The sequence below is a fragment of the Brassica napus genome, chromosome C6, assembly GCF_020379485.1.
Source record: "Brassica napus cultivar Da-Ae chromosome C6, Da-Ae, whole genome shotgun sequence".
NCBI classification, from domain to species: domain Eukaryota; kingdom Viridiplantae; phylum Streptophyta; class Magnoliopsida; order Brassicales; family Brassicaceae; genus Brassica; species Brassica napus.
Window position 1 is genome coordinate 33,652,077 of NC_063449.1, and position 16,030 is coordinate 33,668,106.

The following is a 16,030-nucleotide window of genomic DNA, read 5'->3' on the forward strand; positions in this document are numbered from 1 at the left end:
CTAAGAATCAGCTCGATCAGCAGAAGATCCTTCGTCTTGATCCACCGAATCCTCGAATACCTGGGGAAGATCAAGCCCTGAAGGAGACCAATCCGACGTAGCGGCTAAAGCGACGAGACTTTCGCAATATTTCTCCATTTCCTTTAGACGAGTGAGCTCCTTCTCCATATCTAGGTCGCCCTCACCAAGCTCGTTCAGCAGGTCTATGTTGGCCACCACCTCCTGAAGATGAATCCTGGCGAACGTCTCCTTCTCCTTGCTCACCCATTTGACTTTCAGACGCGATAGGATCTCGGAGTACCTCTGTACAACGTCGCAACGAGCAGCCGGAGAAGCTCGTCTAATATCGCGATCCCTCTCCAGCTCGAGATCCACGATCCTAGCCCTTTGCGCATTAACCTCAGCCGCAAGAGTCGCACTCTCCCTACGAGCTCTTTCCCAATCCTTAACCAACCCCGCGATCTTTCTAGCATCCTTTGCTCCCTCAAGCTTGGCTGTCTCAAGCTCCGCCGAAAGTCTCTTGATGTCCAGACCAATGCTCTCGATCTCTGCGTCCCTACAAGAGTCCCCAACGCGATGCTCAGTAGCCGCAACCAACTCGTTGCAAGCCTCTATAGCCTACAAGAGCAAAATTGGAGTGAGTCATAACAACACCAAGGGAACCGACAAATTAAAAAATAAAGGGAACCGACAAATTAAAAAATATATATATATCAGTGAAGCATACCGAAAAGCTCGCAGCCACCATCTTGGTATAAGCTGTCCTCTCCGCGGGAGAAGAAAGTAACGGAGGAGCAACACCCTCTGGTCTAACAGCACAAGCTAAATATAGGAGGTCGTCTCCTGAAGCAGTCAACGTACCTACACCCTCATGGACAAACCAAGGGCCCGACGGAGTCGATCTTCTAGGAGAAGGAGGTGCTGAATCCAAAGGAGAAACGTGAGATACACGCCGACATTTCGACTGAGGAGGGCTAAGTTCATCCTCCGGCCCCGAGCTCAGCTAGATAGGTGTCCCTTCTGAGGTCGTAGCATCGATCTCCCCCGAACGAAGAGTGAGATCTCGAGATGATCCACTCGCAGCTCCTCTTCTAGCCGACGAAGTCGAAGCTCTAAAAGACGATCTCCTCGATCTTCGAGCAGGAGGACTCACGGAACGAACCACGACAGGACGAGGAGTCGCTCGAGCCTCTGGCAAGCCGGCCTCCTCGTCATCATCGATCAAAGGAGCGGTCGTCTCACCGCGAGGAAGCAAGAAGGCAGCACGAATCCTTGCCCCCCCCCAAAGATGTCCAAGAGACGTCTCCTCTCCGGAGCACGGACAAAAGCCCTCGCAATTGGCTGGGATCGCACGGAGTTCCCGACCGAGCTGGGTTAAATAAAAACGCCAAAGAATGAGATTTATTAAATTAATAAAACATCGAAGAGAGAGAAGGCAAAGCATAAAGAAATAAACCTATTTCTCCAGCCCAAGATCTCGAAAGCTTGGAGTAGTCGAAGCTACCCACGGACGCTTGATCGATCTTGAAAACGAAAAATCGTTCGCGCCATAACTCGTCTCTATAAGGGACCGCCTCAGTAACATGACGCCCCGGACGAGGCGAAGCAAGGAAAGTCCCGGAACTCTGCTTGTTCTTCTTGATCAAGATGAGATGACGAAGCTCATCGAGACCAAAAGAAATCCCCTCCTCTCTGGCCCTGACCAGAAGCGCAACGAGGTGCCATAGAAGATTGGGACAAGCTTGGGTGAACGACAGCCCAAGCTCTGCAAAGATTTCCAGCACGGACTCCGGGATCGGAAAAGAGAGACCGCAGGATTGGAAATACGCTAGGTAAGCTCTGCAGTATCCGTCTCGAACAGTCTCAGGAGTCTCTAAAGGAGAAGCCAGCTCCGATTTGACGGCGCGATCAACCCCATACGTGTTGTAAAGATCTTCAAGATCGCCGGTCGTGGTTATCGGGCGCGGAAAGAAGAATGATGCAGCCATGAGATTCGAGATCGAGGAAATTATCAGCTCAAAGGTGTAGAGAAAAGAAGATCAGAATTGATATTGTTGTCAACATTCTTGTGTCTTCTCCAGTTTATATCTCAAACACTATCAAATACTTAGTGTAGGTTTTAGGATCTACAATAGCGCTAAAATATTATATCGGGATTATGCTAAAATCTATTTTATTTGCAACGATATTGATACGGACTAATTCCAGGACTAGTACCAGATACGGTGGGTTTTACTGATATGGCTATGAAACAGTCTCAATATAAAGAATAGAAAAGGAATTATACTGGAGTAAGAAGGTATTCATGAATATGTGTATTCGTTAATGAGTAAGACAGTCTCAAAAAGAACGAGAACGCATCATAAATCTTATTTCTTTATAGCATTTTCAGTACATGATGCATATAGATGTTTGTGTAATAATTTATGTATTATAGTTGTAACTTTAATATATTTTAATTGAGTTTAGTCAGAAGAAAAAAAATTGATTTACGATAGCGTTATTAATTCCAAAATGAAAAAGTGATTTACGATATAGTTATTACTTTTAAACAAAACTTAAAAATTCTCTAAAATTCAAAAACAAACCTTAAAATATTCAAAATTTATTTTAACTTTCAAGAATAAAAGTAACTAAATTTTGGATTATTTATTTTTTATAGCATTAGTTTTAGTTTAAATTTAAAATTTAGTTTGTTTTCTGAAATTTAAAAGCAATTTGTTTATCTTATTCATAATTAATTTTTTTAAAAAAAATTAAAATATCATAAAAAATTTGTTACATTTATTCTTAAAATTTAAAACAAATTTAAAAAATTAAAAAATATTTTTAAAAAACTTTAAATTTCATTTAAAACTTATTAATATTTTTGATTAAAATCGGGATACTTTGAGTATTAAAATGAGTACAATTTTAAAAGTTAGTTCTTGATTGGTAAAGCATTTTGGTAGAGAATTTGCATATAAATATATAAAAATTTAAAATAATTGACGGGACGAGGTAGCTCGTTTGGTAAGGACTTTGGGGGCCAATTGTCATGCTCTCGGGTTCGACGCCAGGCGGAGGGTAACTGCCCATCCTGTCATCAAATGCGGTACTGAGTGTTGGGCCTTGTCCCCAGCCCAGGTAAAGCCCTCCCGATTGAAGTGGACCGCTGCCTAACCGAGCCTAGGGGAATGATCCACGTAAGTGGGGAACCCCTGGATTATCAAAAAAAAAAAAAAATTAAAATAATTATATATAATCAATTTATTTTATTTAATAATATCAAAATATGTTTATATCCAAAATTATATTTTAAAAATAACATTCGAAATCCAATTCCTGAATAAACCAAACCCCTAGAAGAAGAGAAATCTGATTGGGAGAAATGGACTGAAGTTGATCGAGATCGAGATCGAGATCGAGATGGGGGAATGAGACGAAGAGCAATGGAGCTTCAAGCTTGGGTGGAGGAGGGCTTAGGGCAAAGATGGAGCACTATGATGTGTACAGTGGGGAAAAGAAGCACGGGATCGGGATATTCACCGGTCCGTTTCTTTTTAGATCGTGTTCGACTGGGTTTGTGTTAACAAGTAATAATGACGAGGAAAGTCACCCAGAAATTTTTCATTTTGTTGAATTCTTTGTTTCTTTTAGGATCAAACAATCATCGGTCTCACCAAGATTACATGGAAAAGGCTGATAAAGCTCGCCTCTCTTCATCTTCCTCTGACAAGTAGACTCTACATGCCGTGAATGAATGATCCATTAAATTGTTTTCCATGTCCATTTACAAACATAACTCAGTAATGTCTGAGCCAGTGTGGATTAGATACCTACTCATTTCAAATGTACCAGAGGTTTCTGTATCGAATAAATCAAAGTTTTCTCAAAAACCATTACTCCCAGTTAAAATCTTATTCTCCAGAATGTTTCATCTACAACCCGTTTTCCATCTCTGAAGGTCACAGATGATTAATAAAAGTAGATGAAGCTAAGGTAACATCTTTTTGGGACAAGATACCAAATTATTCTGAAGATGATCATCAATTAGACCATACAAAGCTTTTTTTAACAAATAGACTTTATCCTCTTGTTCCTTTACTCTAAACCCAGCAGGTTGTTCTACATAGATTTCTTCTTCAAGATAGCCATTTAGAAAAGCTGATTTGACATCTAAATGAAATACTTTCCAAGTATTTTGAGCAGCCAATGCAAGCATCATTCGTATCGTGTCTAACCTTGCCACTGGAGCAAAGGTTTCTGAAAAATCCACTCCATATACTTGGCTATAGCCCTTCGCCACTAATCTGGCTTTATGCTTGTTTATAGATCCACCAGCATTGAGTTTGGTCCTATAAACCCATGTAACACCAATTATCTTTCTGTTTGATGGTCTGTCTACTAGCTGCCAAGTATCATTTTTATCAATCATTCTAAGCTCTTCATTCATTGCTTCAACCCAATTTTGATCCTTTTCAGCATCCTCATATTCACCAGGTTCAAAGACAGCAATATTGCAATTTTGATGGATGTCAGACAGTAATCTTGTACCTCTCACTGGAATATCATCGACGTTATCTCCAGTGTCTCGTAGAATCCTAGGCACCTGTTCTGAATCTGATTGCTCCCAATTCCATTGTTTATCTTCCATAAAAGTCACATCTCTGCTTACCAAAAGTTTTTCATTTTGAGGATGAAAGATTCTGTAACCTTTGCAAGAATCACTGTAACCAACAAACACCCCAGGTTCTGCCTTCTTGTCAAGCTTATCTCGTTTCACATATGGAACATGAGTGAAACAAAGACAACCAAACGTCTTCAGATTACACATGTTTGGCTTGTACCCATACCAGACTTCATATGGTGTCTTTTTGTCCAAGGCTCTTGTTGGTAACCTATTGAGTAAGAATACTGCAGTGTTTGCAGCTTCTGCCCATAACTTTTTTGGAAGCTCTTTTTCATGCAACATGCATCTTGTCATCTCCATAATGCTTCGATTTTTTCTCTCACTTACACCATTTTGTTGAGGGCTGTATGGAGCTGTAAACTGATGCTCAATACCGGATTCTTCACAAAACTTTCCAAAAGTCTTATTTGTGTATTCAGTCCCATTATCAGACCTCAAAATTTGCAATTTGCAACCACTTTGATTTTCCACCCAAGCCTTGAATTTCCAGAATATGTTAGGTACCTCACTCTTGAATTTAATGAAGTAAATCCAACAAAATCTGCTGTAATCATCAATGAACACAATATAGTACTTACTACCATTCAAGGATGGTGGTGCTCATAGGACCTCCAACATCCGTGTGTACTAGCTGCAGCTTTTTTGTAGCTCTCCAAGTTGTTTGAGGAAATGGTTTTCTTGTGATTTTCCCATATTGACAAGATGTACAATCTCCTAACTCACTTTCCAACAATGGAATTCCTTTTACCATGTCGTTTTTCTGCATATAAAGAATTCCACCATGATGAAAGTGACCAAGCCGTTTATGCCATAAACTTGTATTGCTGATTGTGCTTGTGTAAGCCATATGGTCTTCCTCCATAAGGTTTAGATGAAAGCTTTTTGATCTCATTTTAATTCTGAACAAGTCACATCCTTTTGCATCTTGTATCAAACACCATTTGTCTTCAAAAATGACTTTGAAGCCCTTCTCTAGCAACTGTCCAACACTTAGTAGATTCTGATTGATTTGAGGCACATAAAGAACATCTTGAATATACTTGACACCTGTTACATTTTCGATGGCCACCGTTCCTTGCCCTTTAACGGAAAGAAAATAACCATTTCCAATTCTTACTTTAGAAGTAACAGATGTGTCTAATACCTTGAACAGTTCCTCATCGTTGGTCATATGGTTTGTACAACCACTGTCAATCAACCAAGAATCACTTGAGAGGTTAGCTGCTACAGAGCTTGTTGCGACAAACAATTTTTCTTCATTTTCTTCAATGATAGCATTTGCTTCATCCTTTTGTTGTGTCTTGCAAACTCGCTCCACATGACCGAGTTTACCACATTTTCTGCATTTAATATCTGGTCTCCACCAACACTTTCTTTCTTCATGACCTGTCTTCTTGCAGTGAGGACAGGTTTCATTGCTATTAGGTTTGTATATCCGTTTATCTGAAACTCCCTTTGCTTGAAAAGCCTCTTGAGTTTCATTATTTGCTTGAAAAGCTCCTTCCATTGATCCTTCTTCTCGCATTGATCGTCTTTGCTCTTGAGCTTGCATTGCATTTACCAATTCTGCTAAAGAGATACTGGATAAATCTTTGGTTTCTTCAAGTGAAGAGATTTTAGATTCATATCTCTCAGGTATGGATACCAAAATCTTCTCTACAATTCTTTCATCTGAGAAGTCCTTACCAAGCAATCTCACCTTGTTGACAATACTTAGTAGCTTATTTGAATATCCTCTTATGGTCTCTGTCTCCTTCATTTTCTGAATCTCAAACTCCCGAATCAGATTAAGTATTTGCATGTTCTTGGTTCTTTCATTTCCTTCATACTCCTTTTTGAGATATTCCCAAATGCTTTTTGCTGATCCCAAATTCATTACTCTTGTAAATATGGTGCTTGAATAAACATGCCTTGGCTTTAGACTTCCTTGTCTTCTTTTCTTTGTGATTTCTAAGCTGGGCTAGCGTGGGATTTTCAGGCAGGGGGAACACTTCATAATCTTCTTCTATAGCCTCCCAGAGATCAAGAGCTTCAAGATGAACCGTCATCCTAACTGCCCAAACTTGGTAATTTTCACCATCGAATACAGGTGGTGTGCTGGAGAAATTTGTTTCTGTTTCCATCAGAGATCCCTTAAGAAAAGTGCTCTGATACCAGTTTGTAGTTTTGTAAATTTTATTTTGATATTTCACACTCACAGTCTTCAACTTTACAACAGTTTAGTACATATATATAATCTAAAGGTTTCCTAGAAACAAAGGCTTCCCAAAACACAACCCACGTAATATTACAGATGTCTAAACATAGTCACTTGCTTTCCACATGCAAGTCATACCAAAATAGATTACGTAATCACTTGACCACCTTGCAACATCTTTGACTAAGGCACTTTCTAACAAAAACTCATCCGTGTTGAACGCAGCGCACGCGCTTTTACACCCCCACGACGTTCCCACCGTTGTTCGGATCCATTACGCGAAGCTGCTCAGGACAATCCGCGTTGAGGTCAGCGACGCAGCCCGTGTACTTACACTCTCCGGATCCTCGTCCTTGGGGTTGAATGAACTCGGCGAGAGTGGAGGGAGTGGCTCCGGTGACGGTGCATTTTAGGGAGTTGCCGCAGTCTCCTGTGGCGCAGTTGCCGTGGCCCAGAACCGGCCTGTCCATCCTGGTTCGTTGGTAAGCGTGAGCTGCACGGAAGCGCCTGGATCTAATAGGAATCCGCCTTCTCCGAGGGTGCTTCCCTTAAGGACAACTGTTCTTTAGTGTGAAGACGGTGGCGGAAACAGCAACGCTGCCTGCATCATTCAAAACACAAACCAAGATGAGACATAAGTGAAACATAAACATAAATAGAATGTGTTTGTTGTTGTTGTTGTTACCTGTGATGAACATGAGGAAGAGAATGTGAAAGCTGGGGAATCTTGTCATTCTTTTTTTTCGTATTAGGTTCTTGTGAGTGTTGATGATGATGAATGTCAGTGGTATCGATCCTCTATTTATAGAGTACAGATTCTAGGTAGTGACGTAGTGTGACTCTCACTTTTCAGAGACTTCTTCTTCGTCATCATAGGCCCATAATTAATGGGAACGGTGCACATTTCAGCAAAGTGGAACCGGGGAATGGGTTGAGAAGACTGACTTAAGACTTAGAATAAACGTTCACGAACTGAACCAATTCTGTGCCGGAGGAAAATAAGACTACTTTCTACCGTGAGGATTGGGTTTCCTTGACATATACTCGATTTATCTATCTGTTCTGGTGACTTGGTAAATTCTAATGTAATGGGGGTTAAGAAGACCGACTCAGACTCAAGAGCTACACGGTTTTCAACATGTATATGGGTTTCCATGGGACACGTACAAGTGATTTTAGGTTTCTCTAGCCTTTCCAACAAAAAAAGGTAAAGAAAGTTCAAAAGCTGGTTCTGTGAAAACGAACCTGATCTCACTTATGCCTACTTGGGTACAGAGATAGGATGACACGTGAGCAAGCTAAGACATGTAAATAAAACAGGAGATGCTATAGACATGCTCTTCCTGAGAAGATGATCTAGTAGGGCTTGTTAAAAGAGTAAGAGCAACCGTCTTCTCTGACAACAACAAAGAATTAATGACCTATTGTTGTTTCACATAAGAGTTTCACAGCTCAACAATCCTCTCTTCCTTGCAAAGTTCTGTTGCTCTGGAAGAACTGATTTTTCAGTGGCTATTGCAAGATGCAAACAGCTTTACACAACCATAACAATGTAAAGAAAGATACAACTTGATAATAAACTGTAAGATAAAAGAAAGTAAACAATGAAAAAAAGCAGCTTATAAACCTGTAAAATCTTGATATTATTTCTGTGTATGTAAGGAAAGAATTGTATGTACGTACAACAGGAGTTAGTCTTCTTTTCCTTCCTTACTAAAACCTCCTCTACAACAACAACAGCCAACAGGTGGCGAAGGTCGAAACTTGTAATAAGTAGCAAAAGATAAATACCAAAAGCTTAGACCAACATAGACTTTGAAACAGCAATGTGAATACAAGGTCAGATAAACGAACAGTCCTGTCAAAGATACCACCACTCCAAAAGTTGCAACGCATTTCAAGATAGAGAGTTCTTCTTCTTGTCTTTGATTTGGGAACTGCCCCTGAGCACTGAAATCATTTAACAATTTGTCCTTCAACTGAAACGAATCCATTAACCAAGCACAAGACTCTGAATCGTTTGCTGGAATCTCCTTAGCTAAAACTCGCCTAACGTGGATATGAACTTCTGAAGGATCGGTCCCGAATACATTGTCCATGAAAGATGGGCAGCGAGGCTTGTATGCTATAGTCAAATCATATACTGCATCCAAAGAGTTATGCAGAGCTTCAAAGCAAACGCTAAAGCCTCTTGTTTTTGGTAAAAGTAGGTTTGATAATGCTGGAAGATCAGCCTCAGCTGCAAACTTTTGACTCCTCTTGCACTTGTCTTCACTGCATATAATCAAAGTAGCAGTTAAAACAAACTCTTCAACACAATTTTATAATGAAAGATCAACATATTAGTAGTATACGTGAAGTCTGTTCCTTCAGGGAATAGAGCGAGCCACAAAGGTTCTTGAGGATCTTTAAAACTCGAAAGCATTTGAAGCATAACAGGCTCATCAACCTCACGGTTCCTCTCCACAGGGATAAACTCAAGAATATGAAACCCCCATCCGAAAATAGGCAGCCTCATCAAACTGCTCTTGAGGACGTACTTGATGTAGCCGAGACAGCCTTTCCTCAAGGCGATGTTCCAGAGATACATCCAGTCCACCTCTGTTCTGTGGTTTGCGATCAGAAGGACACGTTTCTCTGCAGGAAGGGTGTCTCCGGAGAACACTAGGGTTGTTCCGTTGATTGTTTCGAAGAGGTAAGGCCAGAGAGCTAGCCAGTGACCGAAGATGAAGGATATGGATTTCCTGGATTGGTGGACGCTTAGGAGACGTAAGGCTAGAGCGAAGATGGGTGAGAAGTAGAGGAGGAACATGAAAGCCGTGGAGAGGAAGATGAGTAAGATGATGAGACCTCTTAGGATCCTAACCGGAGTCAAGGGGCGGTTTTTTAAGGTATCATAGTCCTCGGAAACTTCCATCTTCAAGAGTCAAAGATAAAACTGCAGCAATGAGAACAAAACATTACTGAGTGAGTTCCCCACAGAGACAAGAGACTAGCAAAACCAATGTTAGTTCTAAGAAGGATAAGATAAAGACAGAGAGAGATTCATAAATAATAATTATCAGATTCTATATCCATATGAATCTTAGGAACATGAAACTAGTATCTAATAAGCAGCTATTAGCAAAGAATCACATTTCAACTGTTAAGTTTCATCGGATACCAATTCAAAACCAATTGGTATTGCATTATTAGTTCGTTAATTTTGCAACTTGAAACAAAAAAAAAACAATGAACGTAAACGATTGTATTAGGCAGCTACATAGATTCGAATCAAATTTTGACGCTATTACATTCAGTATTCCAAATTGGGAAAAAGACTTGTGGATACACCAACTGATAAAACAAAAATTAGATCCCACGTGATCAAAAGACTAAAGAGACAGAGCAAGAGAAACACACTTCTGTCGGAAAAAAAAACAAAAATCTACAGAGAGAGAGAGAGAGAGAGGGAGATAAGAAAGTACCTGGAGAGGGGATGTTAGCAGTTGGTGAAGAGGGGGAGATGATCAACGTTAAAAAGAACAGAGGAATGGGGGAGAATCTTAAAAGAAAGATTCGTTTAGGGTCGGATAGGATCTTAATAAAGAGGGTGGAATGATCAGTGAAGGTAGGGTGTACAGTATAGTAAATCCAGCAATCTGATTGGTCATGTGACGATAAGAAGGTCCCAATGGCGCCGCGATGACAAATCTTAGAAGCTGACACTTGCGACCACCTTAGAACATTCTCTTTGGCCCAATCTCCAAGCGTCAAGCAACGCCAACATTCTCTTCTCCACTTCAATTTTAAGTTGTACCAAAAAAGGAAAAAAATAACGCATTTTCTTAATTTATCTATTTTATTAAAATAGCAGTGTGATCCATTGATAAAAGTATGGTCCAACTATTATTTCTTTTATCTTTATCATTATTTAGAATATTATTTATTATGTTTTATGCCATTAGACCTATATTTAAATTACCAATTGAAAAGACCTAAAAAGATGTAAAATAAAAAATATACCCGCCCTTTAAGGGCGAGTCAGAATCTAGTTTAAAATTAAATCAACACGCTGGCTCCTTTCTTATAAAGCTTGGATCTAATCAAATTTTTTAGATCTAAGTTTATTTTTTTATTTTTGTATATGGAGTCTGACCACATGCTCAATTATTTTCATGCATGATACATACATTGCGGTTGGCAACAACAACATATAATTTCATGTTTAAAATATCCTGAGAGTAAGTACCTTTTGCAAACAATCGTGTATTATGTGGGGAGGGGGCACCATCTATTTCTACGCCAAAACTATTGTATAGTAATAAATGTACACAATGTTTTAATCTCGTCGTAATTGCACACCACAAAAGTATACCAACCTCCTTCCCACACGTAATGAAAGTTCGATACTCGTTTCCATACAAACCGAACTAATACCTACAAAAACTGGTTAAACGCTGGTTATTGTTCTCTAAACCATAAACTTAACCAATGACTAACTTAACTAACCAAAAATGACCCGATTAGAGAATATAAACCATATTAAATCAATAAACCAGACAAACCCAAGCCCAGACTTAAGAAAATTAGAAACCCTAAAAACCTAAATCCTTTGTCTCTCTCGCCAAAAACGTCGTTGATCTTCTGCTTAGCTCCATTCAGGTAAGTGTTCGACAATTCTCTCTCTCTCTCTCTCTCTCTCTCTCTCTCTCTCTCTCTCTCCTATCTCTCTCTCCTCCTCTCTCTCTCTCTCTCTCTCTCTCTCTCTCTCTCTCGAGAATCTCTCTCTCTCGAGAAGAGGATCTGCTCGAAGAGATCGAGAGACTAGCTCTCGATCTCTCTCTCTCTCGAGCGAGATCTCTAGCTCTCGAGATAGATCTCTCTCTCTCTCCTCTCTCTCTCTCTCTCTCTCTCTCTCTCTCTCTCTCTCTCTCTCTCTCTCTCTCTCTCTCTCTATATCTACCTATCTATCTATCTATCTATCTCTATCTCTCTTTGTCTCTGTCGTTATTGTTCTGTCTCTCTCTGGTATTGACTCAGTGTCTCTCTGTTTTGCAGAAATCGACTATGGAGCCATGGACTGATATTTTCTGGGTTTGGAAAAGGAAATCTCTTCTCTAAACTTTTAGATTTTAGGGTTCTAAAAAATGAAAGAGAAATCGATTTTGGGGGTTTTTAGAAGGTTTCGGGTCGGGTTTAAATCGATCCTTAGTCGGATTCTTATATGGGTCTGGTTGTACCAGTACCAACCGATATGAACTGGTTTACTATCGGTTCATGTTATAAACCATCCAAATCTCGGTTTGTGTGGAAACGAGTTTCGAACTTTCATTGCGTGTGGAAGGTGGTTGTTATACTTTTGTGGTGTGCAATTACGACGAGGTTGAAACATTGTGTACATTTATTACTATACGATAGTTCTGGTGTGGAAATAGGTCGTCTTCCCTTATGTGGAGGTAGGCATGGGCGCTCGGGTACCCGTTGGCATTCGGATCGGGTTTTTCGGGTTTTCGGATTTTCGGGTTTACGCTTCTAGGTCCCATACTAAAATTTTATTAGTACGGGTCGGGTTCGGATAATAACACTTCGGGTTCGGTTCAAAATTGTATTGCATCATAAAACTCATAAAGTAATCATATATCGTACGGATTCGGGTTATATTGGTACGGTTCGGATATAACCAAAGTTAAAAACAAAATTTTTTAAGTAAAACATAAGGAAAAACATATATTAAATAAAAATTAATCTATCACATATAAAATTGATAAAATAACAATAAAATGTTAAATCAAGCATGAAAACAAACATCATTTGTAAACAATATGTATTGCCTTATAGAGAGTAGACTTTTTATTTTAGTGAGCAAATTATAAAATACTTATTTATAACTAATTGTGTACTTAAAGCATTTATTAGAATTTTAATATTTATTATTATATATAATATTACCACAAATATTGAATTTAATAATTGGAATACTTATATATATTTCGAAATATTTATATTGACTATTAATTTTGGATTTTTCGGGTTACCCGTTCGGGTTCGGTTAATAATACTTTGGGTTCAGATATTTTTTGTATCACCCTACAAAACCGGTTCGGGTATTTTTACGTTTCAGATCGGATAACGGGTCGGATTTTTCGGTTTGGGTTCGGTTCGGATTTCGGGTTCCGGATTTTATGCCCAGGCCTATGTGGATAGGCCTGTGACGGATCCGGATATCCGAGAAATTCAGGGTATCCGGATCCGGATCCGTCGAATCCGTGAACTTAATATCCGGATCCGGATTCATAGTTTCCGGATATCCGAATTTCGGATATCCGTCCCGATATTCTATTACCCGCGGATATCCGGATCCGGATCCGTAAAAATAATTAAAATAATATTTTTTTAAAAAAATACTATTTTTTTAATATAATATATAAATCAAATATTTATAAATATATTTATATATGTCTATAATATTGTAAAAACTAAAATATAATATTATAAGATTAATTCATGTATAAATATTAATATATCAAATATAAATATTAATGAAATTTAAAAATTTAATGTGTTTTAAAAATACGGATTCGGATCCGGATATCCGGACCTAAAAATTAAGATATCCGGATTCGGATTCGGTTTGGACGGATTCAAGATTTTACTATCCGGATTCGGATCCGGACACCCCGGATATTCTATTTTCAGAGGGGATCCGGAACGGATCTCGGATAATAAGTCTCAGTCCTATATGTGGAGATAGTTCCAAAAGTACGTACTTTTATTGATTTTTTTATTAGAAAAAAGTGTGAATATTAATATGAAATTTTTTTCTCTAGTGGTTACCGTCTCTTGTCCTAAATAACACTGGAATCATTAAATTAGTAGAACCACTAAAGATACGTTCTTTCTTTTTGTAGATATTAATATTTGATTTATAAGATATCATTGACCAAAAGTAATTAAAAGTGACAGTAGACCAAACCTTATGAGGATGGATGTGATTGATCAGGTTCAGAGGTCTCTCCCTCTGATTCGTCAACTTACAGAAGTGATTCTGTTGCGGTTGAGGATTTGACTGTTATGATCTCTTGGCCTGTGCCTCCTATTAGATCCCTTTGAATTTCATATTCGAAGTTGTGATCAGGTCTCTTCAATTTGATTTTTTCCATCAGACGTTCTTCCTTGTGCCATATAGAAAGTGATCCTATCTCCCAAACTAATGCTAGCGACGAGATTTAAGGCATATGGGTCCATTGTTGTTGATCTGATGAAGCTATCAAGTATAAACACAATAACACACGACTGGTCACCCAGAAATTATGACTTATCTTTGTGTGTGTTTGTTAATGGCTTTGTATAAGATACAAATTGATCTAAGGGAGTTCAATATTTTGTTGAACAAGTTACGTTTACAGAAATGCCACAAGCCCATTAGTTATCCTCTTATAAAGCCCATATAAGTCGTTAAGTACATCAATTGGAGAGATCATGAGGCGATAGAGAGAGAGAGAGAGAGAGACGCTGCCTAATCTCATCCCGTTATCTTCTTCCTTGTGCGAGCTTCCTCCAGCGACAATGGCTTTATCGGTTTCAAACCTCGCTTCTTCTCTCTCGTCCCTCTCTTTCTCTTCCCAAGTTTCTCAGGGACCAAACACACTTTCCTTCTCCTGGACGAACTCGTTGTTCTCATTACCGGCCAAATCCGCTCGTCGCGCTTCTCTCTCTGTAACCGCCACGGTAGCTGCTCCCGCGGAGGTAGCGGAGGATGATACGATGGAGCTAAAGAAGTACGTGAAATCTAGGCTTCCGGGAGGTTTCGCAGCACAGAAAATCATAGGCACGGGACGGCGTAAGTGCGCCATCGCTCGAGTTGTGCTCCAAGAAGGAACCGGGAAGGTTATTATTAACTATCGCGATGCCAAGGTACACTTATCTTTTCTCCTACATTGCTTTTCTAATTCGTTTATTACACTGTTCCTGATGTGTGTTTTGCTTTAGACTGACATTATGTTGTGTTCTTGTCTGAAGCATTTAGTAGTATAATTTTTGTAGCAATGAATAACATAAGTCTTATTATTAAAATTGGCTGAACAAGTAGGTCTTACGTTGATGAATCCTAGGTTGTGTTTAGACCAGTGATTCAATGCCTAGCGCTTATAAAAGCTTAATTGGAAGCATAGTTTGTAACAATATGTTAAAGTGCTGTTTTAGAGATTATTGTAAAAGGCTCTAATGGGGTATTGTGAATGTGAATTAATTATTTTGAATCAATCCCACATATATTGCTGAAAATGATGATTATCCTTGCAAAACCTGTTTTTTTTTTCAGGAGTACCTTCAGGGCAACCCATTGTGGCTTCAATACGTTAAAGTGCCATTAGTGACACTTGGTTACGAGAACAGCTACGACGTGTTTGTGAAAGCTCATGGAGGCGGTCTCTCTGGTCAAGCTCAAGCCATTACTCTCGGAGTTGCTCGTGCCCTCCTGAAGGTAAGTGCAGACCATAGATCTCCTCTGAAGAAAGAAGGTTTGCTCACTAGAGACGCGAGAGTCGTTGAAAGAAAGAAGGTTGGGCTCAAGAAGGCTCGTAAGGCACCACAATTCTCCAAGCGTTAAAAGAGCTTTTGTTATTTGTATTATTTGTTGGATTTCAGTTTATGTGTAGATGAACCGTTCTCTGTTTTGATTAAATATAACGCAAAGCCAAAAGTGAATTTTTTTTTTTTTTAAGTTAAAAAATTATTCTATTACTCAAACTTTGAAGCAGTCTAGAAACTAAATCGCAATAGAACAACCAATACAAAATTACTCGAAAATCTAGCATTTTTAGAAACTTTCCCTTAGCCTGTCTACGCTTCTATGTAATGTTTCTCATAATTAGTCTGAAGACTCTCCAAGATCCAATTCCCTAAAGTATCTATCCTCACCAAAGACTTTCACTGTGTCTGATTTTTCGGTCAATGTCTTTACCAAAAACCATTGGTTCCTGATACATCGCTCATGTGCCTACCTAAGGCATTTGTCACCTGGTTGTCTTTACCAGATGATATGCAATATCCAAACTGTAGCCTACTACCAACTCAATCCAACTGCACTGTCTGAGTACAAGTTTTAATGAATGAAGATAGATTTCAGACTCCAATGATCCCAGAGAATCTAAACTTCCTTCCTGTAGAATTACAATCTC

At 39.1% G+C, this 16,030-nt stretch overlaps 3 protein-coding genes and 1 pseudogene across 3 annotated transcripts; 1 reads left to right on the top strand and 3 right to left on the bottom strand.

Moving 5' to 3' along the window:
• Positions 1-1,988, bottom strand: LOC106383620. Its single transcript, XM_013823700.1, has 3 exons — positions 1,457-1,988; positions 728-921; positions 1-618 (listed from the first exon to the last, which is right to left on the bottom strand). Exons 1-3 carry the CDS (start codon positions 1,986-1,988, stop codon positions 1-3), a joined length of 1,344 nt encoding a protein of 447 aa, XP_013679154.1.
• Positions 1,989-6,969: 4,981 nt separating this feature from the next.
• On the bottom strand, positions 6,970-8,509 carry LOC125588580 (annotated as a pseudogene).
• LOC106387253 (probable 1-acyl-sn-glycerol-3-phosphate acyltransferase 4) lies at positions 8,494-10,679 on the bottom strand. The gene is made up of 3 exons (XM_013827076.3): positions 10,337-10,679; positions 9,224-9,807; positions 8,494-9,143 (listed from the first exon to the last, which is right to left on the bottom strand). The coding sequence occupies exons 2-3, from the start codon at positions 9,784-9,786 to the stop codon at positions 8,561-8,563; spliced, it is 1,146 nt and encodes a 381-aa protein (XP_013682530.2). The 5' UTR covers positions 9,787-9,807; positions 10,337-10,679; the 3' UTR covers positions 8,494-8,560.
• Positions 10,680-14,313: 3,634 nt separating this feature from the next.
• Positions 14,314-15,552, top strand: LOC106387252 (30S ribosomal protein S9, chloroplastic). Its single transcript, XM_013827074.3, has 2 exons — positions 14,314-14,765; positions 15,172-15,552. Exons 1-2 carry the CDS (start codon positions 14,418-14,420, stop codon positions 15,457-15,459), a joined length of 636 nt encoding a protein of 211 aa, XP_013682528.1. The 5' UTR covers positions 14,314-14,417; the 3' UTR covers positions 15,460-15,552.
• Positions 15,553-16,030: the final 478 nt, after the last annotated feature.

Excerpts from the sequence above, each read along its gene's own strand:
- LOC106383620 (XM_013823700.1), bottom strand. The coding sequence starts at position 1,988 with ATGGCTGCATCATTCTTCTTTCCGCGCCCGATAACCACGACCGGCGAT. Across the intron at positions 922-1,456 it reads ATCTTGGGCTGGAGAAATAG|CACCTCCTTCTCCTAGAAGA; the intron begins GTTTATTTCTTT and ends CTTTGGATTCAG. Across the intron at positions 619-727 it reads TGGTGGCTGCGAGCTTTTCG|GCTATAGAGGCTTGCAACGA; the intron begins GTATGCTTCACT and ends TTGCTCTTGTAG.
- LOC106387253 (XM_013827076.3), bottom strand. The coding sequence starts at position 9,786 with ATGGAAGTTTCCGAGGACTATGATACCTTAAAAAACCGCCCCTTGACT. Across the intron at positions 9,144-9,223 it reads CCTGAAGGAACAGACTTCAC|TGAAGACAAGTGCAAGAGGA; the intron begins GTATACTACTAA and ends GATTATATGCAG.
- LOC106387252 (XM_013827074.3), top strand. The coding sequence starts at position 14,418 with ATGGCTTTATCGGTTTCAAACCTCGCTTCTTCTCTCTCGTCCCTCTCT. Across the intron at positions 14,766-15,171 it reads TTAACTATCGCGATGCCAAG|GAGTACCTTCAGGGCAACCC; the intron begins GTACACTTATCT and ends TTTTTTTTTCAG.